We start from the raw sequence: 25,098 nt of genomic DNA, 5'->3' as shown, positions 1-25,098 counted from the left end.
AACATAACGAAGTATGTGGGATTGGACAACATGGTCAAGCATTTGGGAATCGCTGGCTATGATATTTTTCACAATTAATTTTTTTTTTTTTAAAAAAAAGTAAAGGAAATTTACTATTGCATCTTCATATATTAATATTATGCTTGATCATTGATGTGATGTTTGGCTTACCATTCATTCAAAAACACTAGCTCAGGGTCTTGGATCCATCACTCGCGAATAATTGGCATGGTCTAGTTTGATTACGGGCTAGGCGCTCTGTGTCCTCCTTTTAAGTATGATTATCGGCCAGGAGCTTGGTAATGTGAAACGAGGTTTCAGCACCAATAGTACATCAATTTTACTGCAATCTCTACCTAAAAATTTTCATCATACATTGGTTTCTACAAAATTGGTGGACCGCAACAACTTAATGATAACTCATGGTTCCATAATAAAACCATTGCTGAAAATGTGCAGGGCCTTTCAGGGGCACCGTCAAATTCAAGGACTCGGGAAAACTTAGCCCCGAAATCCGCGTTACTGGAGACATCCATTCCCCCATTTCCCCATCCTGGCTGACATTATAAGTACCCCTCCATTCACCACAATCTGCTTCATTGCAGTGCTTCTCTGTTGCATCAAGAGAAATTGCTGCATACTTTAAAGAGTAAGAGAGAAAAAAAAAAAGAAAAAAGAAAAAAAACTACGAGAAGCTTTGTGCAACAATGGCTCGTCAAATTGTTGTCCTTGCTCTTATCTTCTTTGCCATTGTTGGCATGGCTTCTGCAACCGCCCAAGCTCCAGCTGCTAGTTCCGAGTCAGAAGCAGGTATGGGCCCGGCGCCCGATAACCACGACATTGGCCTCGTTGGTGGTTCTAGTGCTGACTACGGCGCTGCACCTATTGGTGGACCTGTGACACCAGGAACTTTCTCCCCTGGCACCCCTGCTGAAGCACCAAATGGCAGCGGTGCAACCATTCTTGAAGCATCTGCCGTTGCCGGTCTCGTCGTCTCCGCCATCGCGGGTTCATTTTTCTTCTAAATCCTAGTCCACTCAGATGTGTGACAATTACTTGTATTACTCGTCCTTGTGATCATTGAGCCTGTATTTTCTGTAAAATTGAAGTACATTGAGGCACGCCAGAAAATGCAGAACAATTATTGGACGACAGAGTTTTACTGTTTTTCTGGTGTTTAAGGCTCCCTTTTGTTTGTTTCTTCTTTCTTTCCTTTTTCCCCCGGGTCCTCCTTCAATACTCGAAGATTTTCTACTTCCCAATTTTTGTGTATTAACCAACAATACTAGAAGAGTTAATAAAGAGCGTCTGTTTACCACAATTGTGAACCTGCCGCAATGCCACCATTGCTACTTTTGTTGTTGAGACATCCGGAAAATAATAATATTCAAATGAAATTTTATGAATGGTGGTGAGAGCGTAGAAAAATCAAGAACACAAATACTCTTTTCCCAGTGGATGATTTGATCACATTTCAGCGCTGGAGGGGGCAACGAACGAACTCCTATTTCATGCACTTGCGGCTTTTGCCCTTTTCGGGGTATAAACCATGGTGCGGGGGTTCGTAAGTAAGGGCCAATGTCTCTTTAAAAATCACACTATTCAGGTGAAGGCGTGACCCGAAGCACAGACAATAACCCACGCCTCTTCTTAAGACTTACAATGTGTTTGAAAATGTGTTTGAAAGACGTGATATTTCCAATACAATGGTCCAGCTATCTCCGCTTATCGTCTGATTTCCAAAGGACTGTGTACATCATTAATTGAAGCAGAAGAAAAAGCTTATAGAAAATTTTTGCAAATGACTTTTTTTTTCAGAAGTTGGATTAGCGTAGAAATAAAAATAAAATAAAAAGGTTGTGAAAGTTATGAGAAAATTCTGACATTCAAAAAAGTGTCGGCCCTGTAAGAATTAACCTGGACACCCCCTGTGTCTCGACAAAAAAAAAAAAAAAAAAGTGCCCACACTCTTAATAGGACACCTCATAACTTAAATAAGTGGACAACCACCTTTTAAGCCTCGTTTGAAGTTGCGGTGGTTTATTATAAAAAAAAAAAAAAAACACTTCTAACATCATAAGTATTTTTAACAAGAGTGTTTTTAAATTATCAAAAGTTGGGCTATTTAAATTAGAAAAAATTAATTCCTAAACACCCTACAAGCACTTTTAATACTTAAAAACGCTTCCCTTTTTTTTTTTTTTTTGTGTGTAAACACACCGTAGCCCCCAAACAGGACCTTACTCTTAAGAACATCAAAGGAATGCGTTATATAAATATAATTTGGGAACACGAAGAATTAAGTGAATAACCCTTTCCATAAGCATTTTTCATGTCAATTTATATGATACACTCCATATCCAAATTGAGTTCAACTTAGTAAAAGTTGATGCAAAATTGACTCATGAATCAATCAAATTAACACGAACAAATGTCAGTCTTTGTTATTATCTTCATAAGTTTGAATTGGATTTGATCACACAATAAAATAAATAAAAAATTCATCTATGCAGTTTGATTAGTAAGTCAAACACTATACAAGAACCTTTTTTTTTTTTTTTTAGTGTAACACTATACAAGAATTTGATAGCAGTTTGATTAGATAAAAATCATCTGTGCTTATTAGATTCAATGGAGCTTAAATAATGCTTAAACATAATTGTAAAATAATTATTAAAGTCAAATTAAAATCAGAATAAAAAAAGAGTCAAATTAAACCTGAACCCAACAAAAAGTTCGGTTCGATTCGGTTTGTTCTACGGTCATACCTTGATGTTAACCCGACCACCGGTTCGGTCCAAAGCGAAGGAAGAAAGAAAAGAAGCGGGAGTATAATATAAGGGAGGGTTTTAGCACAAATGGAAACGAGTTGCCGAGTTAGGGCAAAGCCAAACTTCTGAAAGCTTCCGGAGTGGGACTGCAAGCAGTACTCAATACTCATAGAACACTCATTTTCACTTGTATTCTCTCTCTTTTTCGGAATCTCTGGTGGTCTTTCAGATCGGATCCCCGATAAATGGCGTTGGCGTTCGATGAGTTTGGTCGGCCGTTCATTATAATTAAAGAGCAAGAGTCGAAGACTCGATTGCGAGGCCTTGATGCTCAGAAAGCTAACATTGCTGCCGGAAAGGCCGTCGCTCGTATTCTCCGCACCTCACTTGGCCCTAAAGGCATGGATAAGATGCTTCAGAGCCCCGACGGCGACATCACTATCAGTAATCTACTAATCTCTTCTTACTCTTCCCTTCCTCTACGTTATCAAATTGTAGAATTATGTTGGTTTTGTGAGGTTTATTAGTGAGTTGTGACTGTTAAAGTATCTGTGTGATAAAGCTCGGGTTTTAGGAGCTTCATTGCTGGATTTAAAAATTTTTTATTTAATTTTAATTAGTAATTGTAATTAGTAGATTTCTAGGTAAAGTCTGATAAAAGGTTGCTACTTGGACTTGTGTAGTGGTATTTGAGAGTGGAACGCATCTAATTTAGGTGAAAGTGGATGATGGTCTTTACTGAACGTTACAAAAAATAAATAAATCCTTGATTAGATTGGCAAATTGACAAGTGTAGGAAAATTTGCTGGAGATGTAAGATGATTAAAATTTGGATGACGAGCTTGCAGTTTTTTTTATAATTCCATCCCTACATTGTGCTGGTAGTTGATTTACTGCACTAAATAGGTGCTTGTTCTTTCCTTTTTTGTCCCCCCCTCTCTGTTATCTCATTTGTTGTGACTATGTAATCAAGTTTGGAAGTGTCTGTGATCCAGAAGAGTTTGATTAACATTTGAATCGCGGTGTTTGAACTTTTGGTGTTTAGCTGTTTGAAAGAAGATGTCATTAGGTTATCTGGAATTGAATATACTTGTTTTATGTTTGAAATTTAGGACTGATGGAGAATGCATGCTGCCTGTGGTGTCTGTGTCGACTTTTTCTTGTACCCTTTTTAGAATTGATATGCCACCTTTCCGGTTGTCATACTTGGATGCATGCCACATTTTTCATAGAGCATATGCTGTTCTCGGTGATGTGGATTAAAAAAAATAAGGAATGAACAAAAATTAAATGGAAGAAAAGGAAGAGTTGTCATCTATCTTAACTTTCTTTTCTGTTCTGAGGTTTTCTAATACTTGACACCATGATTTGCAGCAAATGATGGTGCAACAATCTTGGAGCAGATGGATGTCGACAATCAAATTGCAAAGCTGATGGTTGAATTATCTCGTAGTCAAGATTATGAAATTGGTGATGGAACAACTGGTGTTGTTGTCATGGCTGGTGCTCTCCTTGAACAAGCTGAGCGGTTACTTGAACGCGGTATTCATCCTATCCGGATAGCAGAAGGATATGAAATGGCTTCAAGGATAGCTTATGAACATTTGGAACGTATAGCACAGAAGTTTGAGTTCGATGCCACAAACACAGAGCCTTTGATTCAGACTTGTATGACTACTTTATCTTCCAAGATGTAAGTACCAGGTTACTTCAATCTTTGATGTATTTTTGCATGTCTTCAAATGGTTGTTCTGTATGGTAATTGGCATTATAGGATATTTGTAATGATTAGTTTTAATCCAATGAGAAAAGTAAGATAGGCTGTGTATCGTTATATTGCTCTGGTATGTCATTTTGTTAAAGGACTGACGTACTTCCTGCTGTTGTGGATGATAGTCAGTTTCCTGCATGGAAGTTAAGCTTTCTGGTGATTGGTTAAGATGACCTTGCTACACATTTTTGTCTGTTTGGCATCATAGGTAGATGTTGCTGTTATAAGTTACAGATACCAAACTTGGTTATATATTGCTGGATATCTTTATAATTTTGGATAAGAAATCATCGAAGTTCTCTCCTCTCTCTCTCTCTCTGTGTCTCTGTTAACAAATGAACTTGAGTAGAGAGAATGAAAGTGGTCAGATGCACAGTTCTTAATTGAAAAGTATGACCTGTTTGCTTGCTTTTAAGTCATTTTTAAAGTTCCATAAACCTCTTAAGTTGTTTCATCTTCTGAATTTTAGTGCCTTTAAAATTTTACTGCAGTGTGAATAGATGCAAACGCAGTTTGGCTGAGATTGCTGTCAAAGCAGTTCTGGCAGTTGCAGATCTAGAGAGGAGGGATGTGAACCTGGATCTGATCAAGGTAGAAGGAAAAGTAGGTGGAAAGCTGGAGGATACTGAGCTAATATATGGAATCATTGTTGACAAAGACATGAGTCACCCGCAGATGCCCAAGGAGATACAAGATGCAAAAATTGCTATTTTGACTTGCCCCTTTGAGCCACCTAAGCCAAAGACCAAGCATAAGGTTGATATTGACACTGTGGAAAAATTCCAAACATTGCGTCAACAAGAGCAGAAGTACTTTGACGACATGGTACAGAAGTGCAAGGTAAGATTGCATGAAGGGCTACAAGTGTGGAGAGGAATCATAGAAGTAACCTAGTCTGGCCCCTGTTTTAGTCCAAAATGCAAATTGGGAAAAACAGATGGATACTTAATGTGTGTATCCAGTTTTGCTTTACTTTTATGAGCAAAAAGAGGAATGGAAACACCTAAGTTTTTCTTATGACTTTATGGTTCCCTTTCCTCCTCATATATTGAGAGATATTTTTGTACTAGTGAGGAATGCTGCAAACTTCTTCCCCTCCCGGTTGGTTTTAGAATTTCTAAACAATTGATACATGTAATTGAATTATAGAAATCATTATTCTAATTTCTAGAAGGCTCAGTTTTTTGGATGTTGAGTAGCGTCATAAATTTTTTTTTTTTTTAAACTAATCTCAACATAACCTGAGTTTCAGGATGTTGGTGCTACCTTGGTAATCTGTCAATGGGGTTTTGATGATGAAGCAAATCACTTGTTAATGCACAGAAACCTGCCTGCTGTACGTTGGGTTGGTGGTGTTGAGTTAGAGCTGATAGCGATTGCCACAGGTTTTTGTTTTAGTTGCCTCTCAGAGTATTACTTTTTTGCCTGCTGTTTCTGCATGGTCATGTTAAATCTATATGTTTATCTTGCTCTATTGGTTGCTTAGGTGGAAGAATTGTGCCAAGGTTTCAAGAGTTGACACCAGAAAAGCTAGGCAGAGTATTTCCCATTTCCTTCTAGTTGCTCTTCGTATATTATACAGATAAATGTTTCCATCCCTGCAATTATATTTGCAAATGATATTTCTTGTGGTCAGATTATGTAGGTTAGGGCACTACTTCTTTGACTGCTATAAGCAGTGATTCTGTTCGTGAGTCTGCCATAACATCATCAATATTTCTGCAAATGACAACTTTGTCATTATTAACAACAAAGAACTGGAGAGCCCTAATAAGATTTTTAAAGCTTGTATGTATTCAAATTTAGTCCTATTATTAATTGAGCAAACAAGTGTCTTGGACACTTTTAACCATACTGGGGCAGATTTTCCATTATTTTTAGGTAATTTCCGCGTAGATCTCAATAATGATGAGAATGTTGGTTAATTATGTTATATTTTAAAAGTCATTTGACTTTAGATGTGCATTGCTACCGAGTCTCTAATATCCTCCCCTTCTCTTCTTTAAGTTTTATTTTTATCTCTGCTGCAATTCAAATAAAGTTCATTGCTCGAATTTATTATAGGTTAAACTTAGAATCAAGCTATATTAAAGGTAATTAAAAACTTAGTTCTCCTTATGTTGAAATTGTGTGTACATAAAGTTCGTGAGATGGCAAGTTTGGTGCACCTCATGAGAAATAAGACATTGAGCTTATCTTTATTGCCCGGAGACATTGTTATGATCAAACTTTTATCGTTTATTTAGGGTTTTTGATTTCTTCTGCAAATGTGTTTGATTCAATGCTTGCTTTGCATATCCAGGCGGGTTTGGTTCGTGAAAAAGCATTTGGTACCACGAAAGATCGCATGATTTACATTGAGCATTGTGCAAATTCAAGAGCTGTTACAATTTTCATTCGTGGTGGTAGGTTGCTCCCTCCCTCCAGACTCCCGCTCTTGCTTATTTTATTGCAGCATGGTTCACATAAACAAATTAAATGTCAGTGTATGCTAAATAGAGTTCACAATTTTTAACTAAGTTTTCTGTTGAAAGTGCAAATCATCACAACCAAATTAACATGCATTTTTTGCTTTATTATTATATTGCTTTAGGTAACAAGATGATGATAGAGGAGACAAAGCGTAGCATCCATGATGCTTTATGTGTAGCTAGAAATCTTATCCGCAACAACTCTATAGTATATGGTGGTGGTGCTGCTGAGATTTCTTGCTCAATTGCTGTGGAGGCAGCTGCTGATAAGTATCCTGGAGTTGAGCAGGTAAGGTGCTTTTTGTGTTGTTTTGACTATTTAAGTGGCCAATATGATACTAAGGTTTTTCTACTTCTGCAGTATGCCATTCGGGCATTTGCTGATGCTCTGGATTCTGTCCCCATGGCACTTGCTGAGAACAGTGGGCTCCAACCTATCGAGACTCTATCTGCTGTAAAATCGCAGCAAATTAAGGTAAGCTGGAGTTGAGTTACACATAATTTCTTGCTCGAGTTTGGCTTCTTTGATTTAGTTTGAGTGAAATGATTTTGTTTTGTTGCCATATTTGTATGCAGGAGAATAACCCCTGGTGTGGGATAGACTGCAATGATGTTGGTACAAATGACATGCGTGAGCAAAATGTATTTGAAACTTTAATCGGGAAGCAGCAGCAGATGTTGCTTGCAACTCAAGTTGTTAAGATGATCCTTAAGATTGATGATGTCATCTCTCCATCTGATTATTGATTTTGAGTTACAAGAGACTGTTTGTTTGTCTGCAAGAGTGCTGACAACTTCAACGAGTGATCTCCTTTGGTTGGATGAATAGCATTTATGTTTTGACATATTTGCTTTATAATTGTTAGACTTTATGTGATTTATGGATTTGTAATCCTTCGGAAGGTGCATGATTCTCTTCATGATCGTTAGACTAGTATTGACACCAATACTTAGCTGAGAATATCCAAGACGGTTTTTGTTTGTAAACTAAAATGGTGCCTATTGTTTTCTGTGACTGGTTACATGATGCCCCTTGTAATCTGAAGTTGCAGAACCTATGCATCTTGCACTTAGATCCTTGGAATGTCTCCTCAAAAAAAAGAAAAAAAAAACTTGGAATGTATGTGGGACTAGCGGGTCTGTAGTGCCAAAAAATAGCTAGCATGTTTGTGTAGACAACCCAGGGATTTCACCCTATATTGATCTTCTTGGCCATTGTCTGCTGCTTCATTCTATCTCAGGAAAGTCAATAGAAACGATGATTAGTCTTCCATATGGTGACATAATGGCACTAAAAGAGTTTATCATCTGATGTGGTAAGTTGTAATCGTTGGCTATCTCAAATTTCGTAGAGTTTAGGCAATCAAGGCCAGTTTGAACAGCGAATCAATTTAAGCTGCCACATTGAGTGTTTGATTTTTACGAGGCACAGCTTCAGACAACCGTAGTTGCACCTTGAAAAATTATGTGGCTTGACAAAAAATAGCAGAGAATATACTGCTCTTGAGTTGCGGGGAACTTCGGGCAGGGAATGCAGCAGGTCCCAATAACGACTTTAAGGTAACGGGAAATGTTGTGTCATCCTCGAGACAACCCTTAGAAAGGGAGTTAGGATTAGTGTCTCGTAGGACAGAAATTTAGTGCTTTAGTACAACGTTGGGCAAAAACAAAAAATGTAAGATTCAAATCCTGTGGTGTATATCATGTTTTAACGCTGTGCATGAGAATAAAAAAAATGTACTAATATATTTGCATTGTATTGAAAATGATTTACATTCTGAACCAATGAATTTATATTCTGTTGAATTTAGCAAAACCGTTACTAGAGGGTTGCGCACTCGCACGGTAACCGTCCATGCCCGAGGTTTCAAAAAAGAAGAAAAAGAGGAGGGTTCTTGGTTCTGACAACCAAGGGATAGGTTGAAGTGTTATTGTAACTCTGCTTTCTGCAAACAACATCTGGGCATTCATATCGATGCAGCTTTTTTCATTTCAAAGGATAGGTTGAATTTATTGTTGTTGTCAATTCTGGCAACTGAACATGGTTAATCGATTTGTCGGCCTCAAGAGCAACCTATCCATTGAGTATTGAGTAGGCCTCCCATGTTTGGGAAGCTATCCTGAAGTATTAGATTAATATGTTTTATGTACTAACACTAAATTTTTTTTTACACGAACAATCTTGGATGTATGTCACATGTGCCTAATTTTAATTTTAAATTTAAATTTATGCTATATGGCATGATCTAAAACTATTTGTGTAAAAAAATCTTCCCAATGACAGTGTATGAAAAAAGTTATCCTAAAGTATTTAGGCCTAATTTGTGTACAAGTAACACTTTAGATTAAAACTTGGGTTAATTAAAAAAAACTCCTCTTAAGATATATCTATTAATGCACATTGCCTTTTAATGTTAATTTTTCCTCACTTTATCCCCTAAACCATTAGTTGGTTCTAATGTTGTGTAATGGTAGTGTCAAAAATATATTTATACCCTTAATAGTTAAATGCAACAATTTACCTAGCTTATTTTACACTTTATTCCCTAACATTATTTTTTCCCAATTTGTCTGTTTGTCATTGAAATAGTTAGTCAACTCAATAGTTTATAATGCTCAGGAGAAATAATGTCTAAAAAATAATATCCTTAGCATAGTAATGAAAAAATAATATATGTATATATATGGTCCTAATTAAATTTCATCCCCTAATTATAATTTTTTTAGATTGGGAGAAATATCTTGCTAATTTCACCAATAATGGCAAAAAATAACAGAAAATATTCTTGAAAAATTAATATTAAAAGTCTAAAAATGCTCGAATATTTTCAATTTCTTTTTGTGAACGTGCGTATGGTTGCACTTTTCCTTTAATAGCTAGATAATTTTTTTATATGGGAATATACATTTTTTTTGTTGATAATACTTAAAAAAGAGAGAAATATGATTGATTTGGGTTTCACAGTTTTTGGGTCGATTTTTTTAATATAGCATGATTAGATGCTATTAAAAATTGTTTGGATTACTAAATTTTTCTAAAAAAAGAACTTTTTCTCACATCATAATTATATTTCTCAATGATCTTTTTAATTTTTCTACCATCTTTTTATTTCATGAACATCAAATCACAAAAAGTATTTTTTTTAAAAAAAAAACAAACCCAATCTATAGACTTTTAATATATTTTTATAGTTTATTTTTCACTAATAATATTTGTTTTTTCCCCGTATCATGTAACACGAGTGCGATAAAGTGCAAAATTGGTTGAACCTTGAGGATAGTTAAAAACTTTTGTAGGTTTGTAGAGCTTACATGAACACAAGATGTCAGTCATACTCTGAAATTCGATTTAGTCTACAAACGATTGACATTTGAAGGAGAAAAAGAAGAATGATTAGACCAAGTAAACCTATCAACTTTTAAAATATTCGTATTATGGGGACTAGTGACATGATACAATTGGCTTCACTGAATTATATACGCTACTCATCAGCCCCTCGAATTCTTTATCTGGGAGCGGAGCCGAGGCTGTGAGACCAAATGATGAAAAAGGTGATAATTATTACCATTAGTTTACATCCACCAAAATCACAAGTAAAAGACACTTGGCGTCCACTTATTGTCGCCTGATATATGATTAGAAGTAATTGCAGCAACGATCCTTGAGTTTTGGAAATTGGAAATGTCGTTGGATCAGCAGCGTGAGCCTTTCCTGCAGATTAATGAGCCAGCTCCAGAAGTGAGGGAGGCAACCAGGGAAGATGGTCTGGCGCCCAAGCTGTATGCCTTCGAGTAGCTAGAAGAGGCTCCCGCCCCGGACGTAGTGAAGAAGGCACCGTTCAGCATCAAGTCCCCTTCAGACCTCCAGTTCCAGCTCTTCCATTCACTCTCTGGTGCAACCTCGTGTTTCGTAACCTTTACCAATTCAGGCAACAATAGAACAATTAACATCCACTCAGGCTATAATTGGTTGTTGCAAACGTAAAAAGAATTTAATGCTACTTTTAATGCTTTAAATGTCAATCCCACTTCTTAAAGAGGTGTTTTGATTAATGTGGTCAATCCCACTTTTAATGCTACTTTTATGATGTGATCCAAAAGCGAGAAACAAATGAAGAACAGGGGGAAAAATAAATTCTAAAAAGAGTAAGAGTTAAGGATAGCAATGGATTATCACCTCTTTGTTGAAAATATCATTTGGTGCAAGAAATCGGTTGCCTTGGCTATTGATGGTGGGAGCAGCACTGCCACCAATTGCATACATTTCCCAATGGGTGTAGTCATTGTTCACCACATGGAAGTATCCGTGTCTACATCTGCAACAAAATATTGAGTTAGAGCACATCAAAGATCATCCTCGGAAGGATGACCCCTTCAAATTCAATTGATTATTGAGGTTCTGCATCTGGCTACTGTTTTTACCTAGGCATCCTCTGTACTAACCCTTCACCAAAATGGTTGAAAGCTATAGTGACTTGCATATTCTTGTCCTGTAAGTATGTGTCACTATGGCCTAAAAGCATAACCTTGTTGTGATGCGTCAGGTAGTTGTTAGAAATGGTGATGGCTGTAGATCCATGGATTGCATCAATCAGACCATCACGGCAGTTGGACAAAGAGCAATGATCCACCCAAACATGGCTTCCACCAAAGATGGAAACTCCATCGCCATCTGAGAGCGTTCTCCATCCGAAATGTTCAGGCGAGTCTCTCACATACGCATTTCCACCTTGCTTGCAATCATGGATGTTTAGGCCATGAACGATGATATTAGTTACATATTGTATAGTAATGCATGGCCCTCCTGCAATGTGGACGTTAGCACCTCTACCATCAATCGTCTTGAATGAGTTCATTATCAGCTCTTCCTTGAGCTGGATCACCATATCACGAGCAAATATAATCCATAAAGGTTCATCTTGTATGACACCATATCTAAGAGTTCCAGGCTTAGGATTCACAGGATGATCTCCATTGTCCGTAACCACGTAGATTTCACCATCTCTTCCACCAACAGCATGCTTACCAAATCCAATAGCGCAATCAGCTAAGCTTTGGCGGTTCTTCTCCCAATTGGGGTCGCACCTCCAGCAATCATCAATAGGGTTGCCAGTGCCACAAGAAAGGAAGGCCAGATTTCTTCTCGATGCATTTATTTTCCTGCAAAAATTATTCATCCAAGAAGTAATGACATGACTGGTACTTCTGCTTTGTGAGTTGTGATCAATTATGGATGCTACAATATGCAATTAGTACTTATACTTCATAGTGAAGGAACAAAGTAGTGAGCACGAAACGTTGGAATGATATTACCACAATTCAAGGATGAAGAACTGCTAAGTATGAAATGTACATACTCGTTTACTTCTTGCACTACTGATTCGGGGTCTGGCACTGGTGAAGACAATGTGTTAGTTGAGGCCAATAACAGAAGCAGGAAAAACAGAATGGAATGTGGCATTGCAGCTGTCTGCTCTTCGACCTGGCTGGAAATGTGAGGTCCGGGTAGAGGAGAGACAACGGAAAGGTAGAAAATGGTACGTGTGAAGCTGAAAAAGGTTCAGGTTTATATACAGTATGAGGGTTGGACATAAAATTGATTGAAGAAAACAATGAGGGCCTACATGCTCCAGTTCTTCTAATTCTGTACCTTCACAATGTGGTTCTGTTACCAAGTCCTTTACACTTATTAATAGAGCCAGTACTAGTATTAGTAGTATAAATTTCCCCCCACTCACACAAATTTAAAGTTAAGGTCCATGCATGTGACTTGATATTGCTCTCAACGTAAGAGCTAGGCCCCCTCAAGCTTTTTTGCTTATCAGTCTCACATGGAGTATATTAAAGTTTCTCACATTTAGTCGTGGGGTTTGCTGAGGAAGACTAGTACTACTGAGCAGTGAGTACTGACCAGAAAAGAAAGGCAAGCACATTTGATGCACTTTTTTGTTCTCTCAGTTTCTCCTGTTTTATAGTCAGGATAGTGCTATATGCTTTAAATATTTCAGTTGTACTCGGGCCTTGCGTGGCCATCGAAGTAGTTTAATTCTCTGCTTTTGTTCTCAATATAAACAGTGACAAGGCCGTGAGGCGCCAAGGGGTCATCATTCAATCATCATTTGTCGCTATACTATACTCATGCATGCATAATGGCATCGCAAGCAAATTCTACCGACAGTTTTAAAATTATGCGTCCATCATAGTAACTGTCGGTGGTGTGGTTGATCAAATTAGAACATCCAAATTCAACAATAATTGGAGTCCAGTCCTTCTCTGTTTCCACTTTCCACTAAATATCCATTGATGCTTAAGCTAGAGATTTCCTATTGGAAACTCCATTACATTCATTTTTACGATTTCATGAAACTCGGGATCCCTTTTTTTTTTTTTTTTTTTTGGGCCAACTCGGAATTTTACAGCAATATTTTTGTCATCAAAATGAGGTCTTGCACAAGAGGAACATTTGATTAGGACAAAAAAGTGCAGACTTTAGAAGATGCTGACACTTTTTGAATCTGATGATAAACTTCCAGCCTAATTCTGGCTCTGATTTTTTCCTCTGAAGTAGAAACAGAAACATTTTGATCATGGCTCTCAGAAAATGGATTAACTTTTCTTCATGGCCAGTTTCTTTGAGACCTATGGATCTGCTGTGATCTCATGGATCACATATTTTATTCGGTAGGATGATAAGCACGGGTGTGTGATTGTGTCCTCCAGACTAGAGTAATACCAAGACAAGATATCGAGTTACCCTGCAGGGATGTTCATGTTCTTCGAAATCCAATAAATTAATCTTCTGCTCATTCCCTTGAAAAAAAAAAAAAAGGCTTCCCCCCAGGATATTCAGGCTCGATTGAGTTAGATTGCCCACCCCTTTGTGCGGGTAAAGAAAGAAATCCAGCTTTTAATACTCCAACAATAAACCATGGAGCCCGCCGGAATTTCAAGAAAGCAGATTTCCGTTGTCCATCCTGAATAATGGTGGTGGCGACAATTGAAAGTCATTGGCTTCTTAGAGCTTCCACATGTCAGGTAGTTAATTGTACCCCACGTGGGGACACCGTAGAGTCCGTACCATCCATCTCTTTCGGGAATGAAGGTGGACATTGTTTTCTGGGGAAGGGCACGCACGTTCTTCCATGTGAGTTTTGTTCGCCTCCCTCTCCTTCTAAGTTCTAATCTTGTTTCTATCCCACGTAGGACGTTAGGGAGCTTAGGCCCCTCGGTTGAACATGGCTTTTCTCATTTTGTCAAATCCCAACTTGGATCAGTGTGGATACTCCTAGTTTCTCCTCTAATTTGGTGGGATCAGGATTCAGGAGGAGTTTGAACTGTTGCTTCATCTAGTCTTAAGTTTATTCGCCACCTTGACTGTGAATCTCTGTTAAGGTTGCACTTGATATTATCTCCAATTAACGTTTGCTTTTGACGTGTTTAGATTCCGAAAGCATTCTCCAATTAACGTTTGCAAACATACTAAGCAAGCTTGAGCGTGGACTAGACTCTTTTCCTGTAGTCTTACTTTAATGGAAAATGATTAGGCCACAGCCTCGGCATTTACTATATATGGAAGGAAATCAACATGTTCAATTTCAACACAGAGAGAATTCATGCATATATATATATATATATATATATGTTCGTGGATATACTCCAGCCACATATACCATCCTTTATAGCCATTGAAATACAGAGAGAGAATTCATGCATGTTTACATGGTAATGCTGCTGCTCAATGATTTAGTGCAACTACAAGCACAGCTTGCTCATCCTCATCTGCGAAACTGAGTGGACACACTCATCTTCTTGATTATCATTATTATAGCAGCACATTTTCTTGCTCCTGACAAATCCCAGCATATGTATGAGATTAATATTACGCTCTACTGTGCCTGATAAGTATCACCAGTCCCATTTTAGCGAGGACAATTAGTTTAGATTGACATGCGATAATTTATCGGGAAATCAAACAATATTGTTAAATACTGTTTTGGAGGCGTTAAAAGTACTTGGTAATAGTCTTGTATGTCAATTGAGTTAGCAGCCAATCAATAAACCACGAATGTAATGGTCTTTGCCTGCTTCTTATACCATGCAACATGGTTCGTAATATTGGCCGAGTCGTAACTCGTAAGTGGAACGGAGGAGATCGGTACGATACGGATCCCCAAATCGCAGATATGGTAATATCTGCGACGACTTGTTTTGACTCGATTGATATTGGCTGATTCGAATCCATAATGCATAATATCGGTCGATATATCCGAATCAACTCGGAGTCGATTCAGATATTTTTTTAAATTGTGCCTTTTGATATTTTTTTAATTTTAGTAATTTTTGGAAACTTTTATGTGCTATAATATGCATATCACCCGATATTCAATCGATATGCTGCGACGAATGTGGAACAACCGAGACCGCGATGTAACCGCGACCCGCGATGGTGAACCATGCATGCAAGTGCTTCCAGATATGTCGGACAAAGGAAAATGTGAGATGTCAAAACCATTGAACAAAGATGATGGATACAATATTGGTTATGTGCAAAATGTAAGTGGCACTGTGGAAGAACTCTTAGTTGCTTCCTCTAATCAGGGGCAAGTGTGTGAGTGTGACAGAATGCTCATACATATTATGCTGCAAACAATTGTTGCCGACAACTTTGAAGGTAGAAAGAAGGGTCTCAAAGCTAAATGTAAGATCTTACACCATTTTTTATTTATCCCTACTAGTCCATTATGCGTATTACTTGCACAGTTTGCCCAAGAGCTGACAGTGTAGTTGATTTTATGGTGTCCTGGTCAGTGGTGGATGAAAATTACTGTCACTAATTTAAGACTCAAAACAGTCGCAATTTTCAATACTTTCGACCACTAACTAGATCGACTAGATCGATTTATTTATGTACTCCTTGTTCAGAACGTTAAAATGCTGTTCGTTTTCTGCACTGATTAGCACTGTAGTCTTAGGTACATGATACCTTTATTACCAGGGTAACATGTTGGTCGCTAGGGTATTCTTCTTTTTTTTTTTTTTTTTTCTCTTCTTTTTGAATAAATTACCTTTTATCCTCCTGCAATTTAGAGTTTTACCACATAACTCTCCTATAATTTAAAAATCTATATATAACCCTTTCCAATTAACAAATTGACAAATTAATTCTTTCACTGTTTCCTTTTTTTCCCTCCCAAATACAAAAAGGAAGAAAGGAAAATAGTAAATTGATGAATAAAAATAGAAAGTACTAAATCTTTAATGATTGCAAAATGCTACATATTAGATCCCCTGACATTTCTTATTTCTTTATTTTTTGTTTCCCTTTCTTCTTGTTTGTATTTGGAAAAAATTTAAGATTTATTAAGATTTAATACGTTAAAACACAATTTTAAAAAATTATCTCCTCTCTTCCTAGAGGAAAAAGAATAAGAGAAAGAAAGGAAAAAAGGAATTTTTTTTAAAAAAAAGACTAATGGTTAAAGGGTGAATTTGTCAAAAACACTCATAAATTTTACGTTGACTTTTTAATAGTCACCGTTAGTTTGAATGAAATAACTGATAATGACATTCTAGTTTAATCCATATGTGGGTGACGATTAATTTTTTAAAATATAGAAACTTATGTGGTAAAGTACCGAATAGACGGAAGGAGATTAAACTAAGCAAACGGCCTGGATCTCTTTAGACGACCAAGTGTTACGATGATGTTACGTTTAGCCGTACATAAATATCAACAATCTGTACCTGTGATATGAAGGAGCATTTGACAAGTTCAGAATAGGGGCGGGGATTGGAACGGGGGACCCCTCCCCCATCCCCCGCCCCGATACCTACAAACTACCCCCGCCCCATCCCCCATCCCCCATCCCCCGCTCCCCCCCGTCCCCCCCACTCCTCCGCGGGGTTAATAAAATATTATTATATAATTTTATTATGATTAAATTTTAGCAAATAATCAAGTACTAAAATATCAACACATTATCAAATTATTATTCATTGTAATTTTACAATTGAAACTTATAAAAACAATCAAATAAAATTTATTTGAATACAATCCAACATGATGAAATAAATATAACTAAAGTAGTCAAGTTTTCACTTTTAGCACAAATACAATCACTAATTTATTATTGTGCTTGTGCTTTTTTTAAGAAAAAAATATTATTGTATTAAGTGTAATTAGGGATTTAGTATAAATGTATTAGTAAATTTAGTATAATCAATTAATAATTTGTATTAGTACACATATATAATTATTAATATAATTAATAATATCAATTATATTATATATATTAATAGACATTATATAATACATATAACTAATAATATTATTATCATAAATTTGTAACTAATTAAATTATATATTATATATATAATTATATACATATATTTTTTTAAAGCGGGTGGCGGGAAGGGGGGATGGGGCGGGGGTACGCTCCCCCCACTCCCCGCCCCGTTTCTAAGCGGGGGGAAAAAAATCCCTCCGTCCCCATCCCCGTCCCCATCCCCGTCCCACCCCCCGCCCCAACCCCCTCCTCATTAGCTCCCGGCGGGGCGGGTGCCGCCTATTGCCATCCCTAGTTCAGAATTTCGGGTTTTGCAATGTAAGTCGTGGAATTAAATTCAATTACAGTCAAAAACCTAATGCTGATTTTGGTTCATTAAGGTTTTAGAACCGGTCCGTTCCAACCAACACTGGAGAGTTGGGCTTTGGGCTACTTTGTGTTAGACTATCAAATTTGCCCTATGGATCCATGAAGAGTACTCATTGGGTCAGCCCACGGAACTAGATCGGCCATTCAGTCTATCCCACCAGTTTTCTGCCCAAGGCCTGAAACCTCGACTGTCTATCAGGAAAAGGACACAAGGTATTGCCCTTAGCCCCAACCCATAAAGTTAGGGGGGCCACACTTTAGTCAGACATGGACAACCGAATAAACTGCCACTTCCAGTCTAGTATCACCAAGAATATTTTATCTTCCACTGTGTCACTCTCTGTACCACTTTTTATTATATTACTATTTTTCTTACATAAATATTATATTTTATTTTTTTTTATTATCTAAAGATCCAATAACTATTAATTAAATAAAAGATCAATACAACAGCTTTAAAAAAATAATATATAATAAAAGATTAAAAAATACAACATAAAATTCATAAAAAATGAAATTTTTTATGCATTTTGATATTTGGTCAGATATTCCATTTATAGACCACCCTTTCGTACCAATCGTTCATCAACTACTGCCTGTTCTCATTGGTACGAGGAGGAGAGGGGCGCTACCCTGCCATTAATCAGCATTATCTCACTTTAACAGAGAAAAGAGAGAGAGAGGAGTGAAATTTAAAAAGCAAAATTAGATGCAGAAAATTTGAAATTAAGACCTCTAATTTCTTGCGCCTCGAGAACGAGACCTCCTCGGTGTGATTAATCAACGTTAACTTGCGAATATTGCCAAGGAATGCCAGCACTAACAGCAAATTTACACCCCTTATTAATATGGTAATGAGGGGATCTAACATTTCATTGGGAACACAGATCGCTTGTGGCTTCAAATTAAACAAATCTAAGTTAATATTCAAATTTAACACATCTATCACCTATTTACCGCTTAAGGCGCGCATGAACCTAAGCAAATCTTCTTGAGAGGTTAATCCTGCAGTCACTACTTCCTAGCTTCTTCACAAATTGTCTTGATGTCTATTTACAGAAGGGACGATCGATATAAAACAGATTTAGAAGCACGGATGCTTCCAATGGAGATGTAATTAAATGGGCTTTTAACTAAGATCAATATCGACCCGCTCAGGTTTTGCCCTTTCGGTTTGGTTGGAAACCAGCTCGATTCCAAGCTGTCCTTTATCACCAGCTCCAAATGCATACAGCTTACCAGAGTCTGTGAGGGCAAACGTGTGGGCGTTCCAATATATGGAATTGGTAAGGCTAATCTGTACCACCCTCTCATTCACCTGCTTCAGGGACGTCACAATTTCTGGGCTTAGAACATTAGTGTGCCTGTTTACCTGTAAAACAAGACAACAGTAATGCACATCAGCAAATCACTTTATAAAGAAAGATGTCCATGGCTCTTGAATATAGAGACTTTGAGGAATGGATGTTTTCACTTTGCGTTTCGCAATGGCAAACAGCTGAGCTTAACCCTTCTAATTTTAGCACCATCATGTTTCAGGTGTATTTCAGTTTCTTGTAAGCTCCTTACTCGGTTCTAACCTGACACCCTATCTGATTTCCTCAAGCCGCGGGCGTTGAATAAAGTAAATAGAAGAAATAAAGATGGGAATTTCATTCGTTTCGATGCTGTGTGTGTATCTGCTAACCTATCATGACTGGCCTCTATCCTGTGAAAGTTGATATAATGGCGGCTACTAACAAATGAACCAGATCAGGGTGACAAGGACTATCTCGAAAGAATATCAAATTGAAAATTCATAACCATCTGTAGAAAGTGAAAATGAATATAATAGCAAACAGATCTTGCAAGGTACACATATAACATTCTATACTAAACAGAACTAAACAATTCAGCCGGATTCTGAAGATAAAGAAGACAACTTGACCAAGATAAAATAGACAGGAAAAGAGAAGATCAAACCTGTCCGTCAACAGCACCAGTATTATGTCCCAAACTAGATGATTCCCCACAGCCAAAAGAATATACATCACCCGCATCAGAAACTACAAAAGTTGTATAGTCCCCTGTAGCAACATTAACCGCTTTGACATTGCTTAGTGCTTCAACCACCTTAGGAATCGATTCACAATCTTCGTTCCCATGACCTAAGCAACCATAACGTCCCCAACCCCACGTGCAAACTCTCCCATCTTTCCCAACAACTGCAGCATGCCATGCTCCTGCTGCCACGACTACTGGTTGAAGATTCAAATTCTGAAACTGTTCAATCAACCTTGGATACTTTTCATCAGTTCTTGTACCATGTCCAAGCTTTCCACCCAATCCACAACCAACAGAGTATACTGACCTGATGAGTCACCAAAAAGAGCAAAATATAAGAATCATTTACCTATAAAAAATTTGTTGCCAAGTAATATTGGAGCGCGATGGAACTATGAGCGGCAAACCATGGTAATCTAGACAGAGACTCTGAAATCATTTTGAAGTAATGCAGGTGATTAGGAGAGACAACTTGACTAGAAAAATAGAGATTAGAAGCTGAGATAATATTGAAGATGAGATTTTGTTGTTAATACAGAACTCAACATAGTTTGTAGTTCATGCAATTGAATTCTGTTGCTTGAACAATACCTCACCAAAGCAACAAATAAAGATGCAACAGAACCACAGGCAATATCCTATCAATAACTGCCATTCTGCATATCATAATTATTTTCAAGTAACAATATTGGGTTTGTTTGGATAGAGTATTATTTGAAATATTATTTGGAATAATATTGTAACACTATTTGTGATGTGATGTATGTGAGATAAAAAGGTGATTAAGAATATAAAAAAGTGGGTTGGGAAATGTATTTATGATGCAAGCAAAATATTATTTGGAATAATTTGCTAACCAACCAAGCGAGAAAGAATATTTTTCTTGAAAGTTCAACCAAAACCCATCCATGAAGATACAAGTTTAATCTCACTACTCTAACAAATTAAAGGGACTCACATGCCAGTAGGCTGGCAAGCCAAAGCAAGAAGGTAGCAGTATCCAGCTGCAATTTGCACAACAGGAATGTTCTCAAGTGCCCCTAGTAATGGGCGAGGTTCTAGGTCATTTGGCTCTGTTTGGTGACCAAGTTTTGTTTCATTCCCCCAAGAAAAAGTATAAACTCTTCCTTCTCTAGACAACACAGCTGTGAAGAAATTTCCAATTGCAGCCTGCACAACAAAGACATCTTTCAATGATTCCACAAGTTGCGGAGTAGTTACAAGTCTACTTCCTTGAGCCCCATATTCAGCATCTCCAAAGGAATCCTTTCCAAAGGCATACACCCGACCAGCATCACTAATCAACATTGTCCGGCCAGCCCCAGCAGCTGCTTGAATAATTCGAACTCCTTCCAAGGATCTGCAACATAATTAAAGTTTCACCGAAACTTTACACTAAAAAATTCTGCATCTAGACTCCAGCTTTTAAAGCAGCATATGACAAAATCAACATATAATAACAACCTAATTGGGCGAGGCCGCCAGTCTTCCTCAGTGGTGCCCTGTCCAAGCTGTCCAGAGCTATTAGAACCAAATGAGTAGACAACTCCTTTTGATGTTACAGCAATGCTGTGACCAGGACCTGCTATGGCCTGTGACTTCTCCCTCCTGGAACAGACTTCACCAGCAAGCAGATATCTGAGGACCAGTTTCCAGGAGCCCCCACATCTTTGCTTCAAGTCTTGACGTTCTTCATCTGTCATTGGCTTAAATATGGCTCTCTTTTGGCACATATCAAGCGCTGCAAGCTCTGCCATAGAGAGCTCATAATCAGGGGCAAAATGTGCAGGCTGCCTGAAGAAAGAACAGGTTGCCTGCAAAACCAGCCCAAAAATTCACAATACAATCAGCAGCATCATCAATTCAACAAAGATAATTACCATTGGAATCCAAACAAAAAAGATACACTTGCCTCTAGCTTTGCAAGATCTTGGGGATCCAAATTGCATCCAGTAAGGACATGAAGAACAATCGAGGGATTTGCAGACAATGGGAATTCTCCAGGACTGACGTTGCCATAGCAATGCCGTTGCTGTCGCTCAAATGTAGGCAAGGGCGAAGTAGTAAGAGCCACAATTGGTTGATCAGGAATGACGAGAGCAGCAATTGGTTGTTCAGCAATATTATGGCATTGAACACCCGACGTTCCACTAGCCGTGGCATCCATGGGCACCACTGTCATATGCAGTGCCCAAACTGAGCAGAGAGAGAGATTTCAACAACTGAAGAAAATGCCGCAACACGAGTTCATTAGCACAATGTTACTTCACCAGAAAGTCGATCACTCTAACAAGCAGAAACCAAGTATGTACCTCAAATTACAAGCTGATCAGCAACCTTTAACTTCCAAACCTACAAGCATAACAAAAAAGCACATTATTGAAGCACATTTGAGACAATAAATAAGAACTAAAGAACAAAATCAAATCCAAGCAGATAAACGCCATCTAACTGCAAAGATGCTGTGTTTATCCGAAATTCCCATATCAAACAAGAAGATGAAGTAGAAATGAACAGATCGCCGTAGCAAAGGAAGTTCAATTCTGTTATAAGCGAGGAAGACGGGACAATAAAGTCCGATCATCCATCAAACAGAGCTTGATTGAACGATACCCAAAATGAACTGAATAGTATAAAGCATTCTCGGTGAGAAAGTAATAAAAGCAATCAAACAAGTAACTCAAACCAGAGATCATATGCACACCACAAGCAAAAGAAAACTGTTACACAAAGAATTCCATTCTTTCCCCCAAGGATATTCCAAAAGCCAAAAAAAAGAAACTAAGAAAGGAACAGAATTTCAGCAACCAAAAGATAACACTTTCAATTCACTTGCACCATCAAGAAAAACATCATATTGAGATAAAATTCTTGCAGAGTCATAAAACGGCGAATCGGTAACGATCCCAGAAAATTGATCACAGTAATCAACAGTCGTGCAAATGAACTAGCCATAAAAGTCTCATCTTTGATGCTTACAAGGCCAAAAGATCATCCGATGATCAACAAAATAAGTACAATTCATCACAGAGGAAAACAAAACTCAAAGTGGAATTACACAAAACCGTCCAAACTCAACATCTGATACAAGGACAACTCTTCATTCTGTACATTTGAATTGTTACAGATCGAGAAACAAAAAAAAAAAATTAGAACAAATATTACACGTGAGATAGGCACAAGATTCTTCAAAACCCATCAAACTTTTGCTGGAGTATATACATATCAGAAGAGTGTGAAAATGGTGGGTTTATCTGATCAAGATATTATCTTTCCTTATTTTAAGGCAATGTTTTGTCCAGATGATGATTCTAAAGAAAAAAGGGATGGACAATCGGTACTTTGTGGGATTATTTTTTATTTCTTGAAGATAAAATTTAGAGAGATAGAGAAAGAAAAATAGAGGAGAGGAGAGTTTGATTGTGAAAGTGAAAAATGGTAAGAAGATGATGGTAGTTTATAAGAGAAGGAGCTTTTTGGGTTGCTTTATTTTCTCAATTGGATGGATGGTTTTCTCCTGTACGTTTTCCAAAGGGCAACCGAAATGGGTGTGATGAGGTGTCAATGCTTAGGCGAGGGATTAAAGTGGTCATATTCGCTCGTGGCCTCAGCTAAAACCCACTGCCTCCTTCCGCACACAAACAAATAGTAGCACCAAAGTATATTCCACTTAATTTACATATTCTTTCTTCGCATAGATATTTTTGTCCAATTATTTTTCACTATAGATGCATTTTGTAATTACCTTTTTAACCCATACAGTACATCAAGTCCCAAATAATGGAATGCTAGTGTTTTTATTTATTTATTTTTTGTTAAAAAAAAAATCTTCAACCCAAAACAGATCTGCTCCAGCAATTATGAAAGGTGGTGACACTTACACGACATCTCGCTCCCACCGTCTACCATGTGACGTGGTAGAACATAAAAATATGAGAGTGGAAAATGTGCAAGACTTGTTAGGTGTAAAGTTGAAGTTAATTTTTTCTTTTTGTGTACGTATTGATTGGAGAAATGTTATAGGGCGCTCGATTACTGCATAGGTTAGGATAGTTTAGTCACGTCTGCATATCTACGAATTCCTAATTTATAAGTCATTTTAGGCTCCCCTCCCCTATAAATTAGAATAGAATAGGTTATACAACTGTTATTATTACCAGAAAAAAAAAATTACTGCACTGCACTCTGAACTTGGACTAAAACTGAGCGAGTACTTTTAACCCCTAAGGACAATGCGTAGCCCAAGAAGGTGGGTGATGGTAAATGTTCCGAAGACAAGGAGTCAAAAATGTGAATGAATGGATCTACAATTTTTTTGTTTTTTTTGTCAATCAGTAACTCTTACTCAGCTACTCCTACCCTTTATTGGATCAAGGGGAGCTAAAAATCCTAAGTTACAGTTAGGCTTACACTTCATGTTTCATCATCTGATGGCCAACTAGAGCTGGCAATTTGTCCCAAGTCCCAATGGGCTACCCATGCCCAAAGGAACTTTGGGCGGGATGGGTATTATAATTTGGTATTGGGTTTAAGTTGGGACACATCTCAACTATACCCATTAATGAATGGGAAAGGATGGGAAATACTTGGGTACCCATTGGGCTCAAATGGCAAGGGCTCCGTTTGGATTAGCTGTTTTTGGTAGGTGTTTTTGAAATATTTTATTGTAGCTGTGTATATGAAAAATTTTTACTATAAAATTTTTTTGAAATATTTGATATATTAATATGAATGGGATGTTTCTTGAGTTATTGTATATTACTGTAACATTGTATTTGAAAAACTTATTTTTTGAAAAAAAAGTCAATCCAAACGGAATCTTAGATTCAAAAATTATCTTTAACAATTTTTATAGTCATACCAACGAATATAATCTAGTAGTCTTCCTAGTCATTATCCACAAGAATTTCCAGCATTTCAGTTAGTTTAGACCTGTCATCCTTGGACAATGATAAGGATAAATATTCAACATCCTAAGGACCTTGGCCATCTTGATATATGTTGGAATATGGCTGTATATCTATCTTTTCCTTTATTTGTTAATCCAATTTTTGGTGGGAATCTTGAGTATAAAGCACTTGCATGTTTATTTAATAAAACTAAAAGAAATTTAATAAATCAAAAATATTAAAATTATATAAAAATAAAAAATGAATTAAAGGAAAAAAAATATGTAGAAAATGGATTTGGGTATTGGGCGGGATCAATCTAAACCCATCCCAAAATGATCCCGCCCAAGTTAGTCCCAAAACACATATGGGTAAGGTTGGGCCCAAACCCATATGACTCGGTTCCATCTCAAACCCAAGCAAATCCCGCCCATCCCGCCCATTTTGCCACCTCTATGGCCAACGTACTCATCTGAGATGAGTCGATTGATTGAATGA

At 37.4% G+C, this 25,098-nt stretch overlaps 4 protein-coding genes across 4 annotated transcripts; 2 read left to right on the top strand and 2 right to left on the bottom strand.

The window, feature by feature from the left end:
- Positions 1 to 707: 707 nt before the first annotated feature.
- On the top strand, positions 708 to 1,025 carry LOC113752733 (anther-specific protein BCP1-like). The gene has a single exon (XM_027296805.1). It carries the CDS (start codon positions 708 to 710, stop codon positions 1,023 to 1,025), a length of 318 nt encoding a protein of 105 aa, XP_027152606.1.
- Positions 1,026 to 2,863: 1,838 nt separating this feature from the next.
- Positions 2,864 to 8,210, top strand: LOC113751293 (T-complex protein 1 subunit epsilon). The gene is made up of 9 exons (XM_027295248.1): positions 2,864 to 3,215; positions 4,146 to 4,464; positions 5,034 to 5,382; positions 5,795 to 5,927; positions 6,029 to 6,081; positions 6,845 to 6,947; positions 7,136 to 7,302; positions 7,375 to 7,488; positions 7,590 to 8,210. Exons 1-9 carry the CDS (start codon positions 3,017 to 3,019, stop codon positions 7,758 to 7,760), a joined length of 1,608 nt encoding a protein of 535 aa, XP_027151049.1. The 5' UTR covers positions 2,864 to 3,016; the 3' UTR covers positions 7,761 to 8,210.
- A 2,207-nt stretch (positions 8,211 to 10,417) lies between these two features.
- LOC113754252 (probable pectate lyase 5) lies at positions 10,418 to 12,545 on the bottom strand. The gene is made up of 4 exons (XM_027298620.1): positions 12,371 to 12,545; positions 11,436 to 12,173; positions 11,191 to 11,329; positions 10,418 to 10,928 (listed from the first exon to the last, which is right to left on the bottom strand). Exons 1-4 carry the CDS (start codon positions 12,472 to 12,474, stop codon positions 10,707 to 10,709), a joined length of 1,203 nt encoding a protein of 400 aa, XP_027154421.1. The 5' UTR covers positions 12,475 to 12,545; the 3' UTR covers positions 10,418 to 10,706.
- Positions 12,546 to 18,488: 5,943 nt separating this feature from the next.
- On the bottom strand, positions 18,489 to 23,232 carry LOC113751122 (ultraviolet-B receptor UVR8). The gene is made up of 7 exons (XM_027294995.1): positions 22,877 to 23,232; positions 22,024 to 22,063; positions 21,624 to 21,933; positions 21,176 to 21,525; positions 20,670 to 21,071; positions 19,631 to 20,018; positions 18,489 to 19,040 (listed from the first exon to the last, which is right to left on the bottom strand). Exons 3-7 carry the CDS (start codon positions 21,891 to 21,893, stop codon positions 18,798 to 18,800), a joined length of 1,653 nt encoding a protein of 550 aa, XP_027150796.1. The 5' UTR covers positions 21,894 to 21,933; positions 22,024 to 22,063; positions 22,877 to 23,232; the 3' UTR covers positions 18,489 to 18,797.
- Between the last annotated feature and the right edge of the window lie 1,866 nt (positions 23,233 to 25,098).

Source organism: Coffea eugenioides, chromosome 11 (assembly GCF_003713205.1).
Source record: "Coffea eugenioides isolate CCC68of chromosome 11, Ceug_1.0, whole genome shotgun sequence".
NCBI lineage: Eukaryota > Viridiplantae > Streptophyta > Magnoliopsida > Gentianales > Rubiaceae > Coffea > Coffea eugenioides.
Note: the sequence above shows the minus strand (reverse complement) of the source record. Positions and strands in the feature narration are given on the sequence as shown.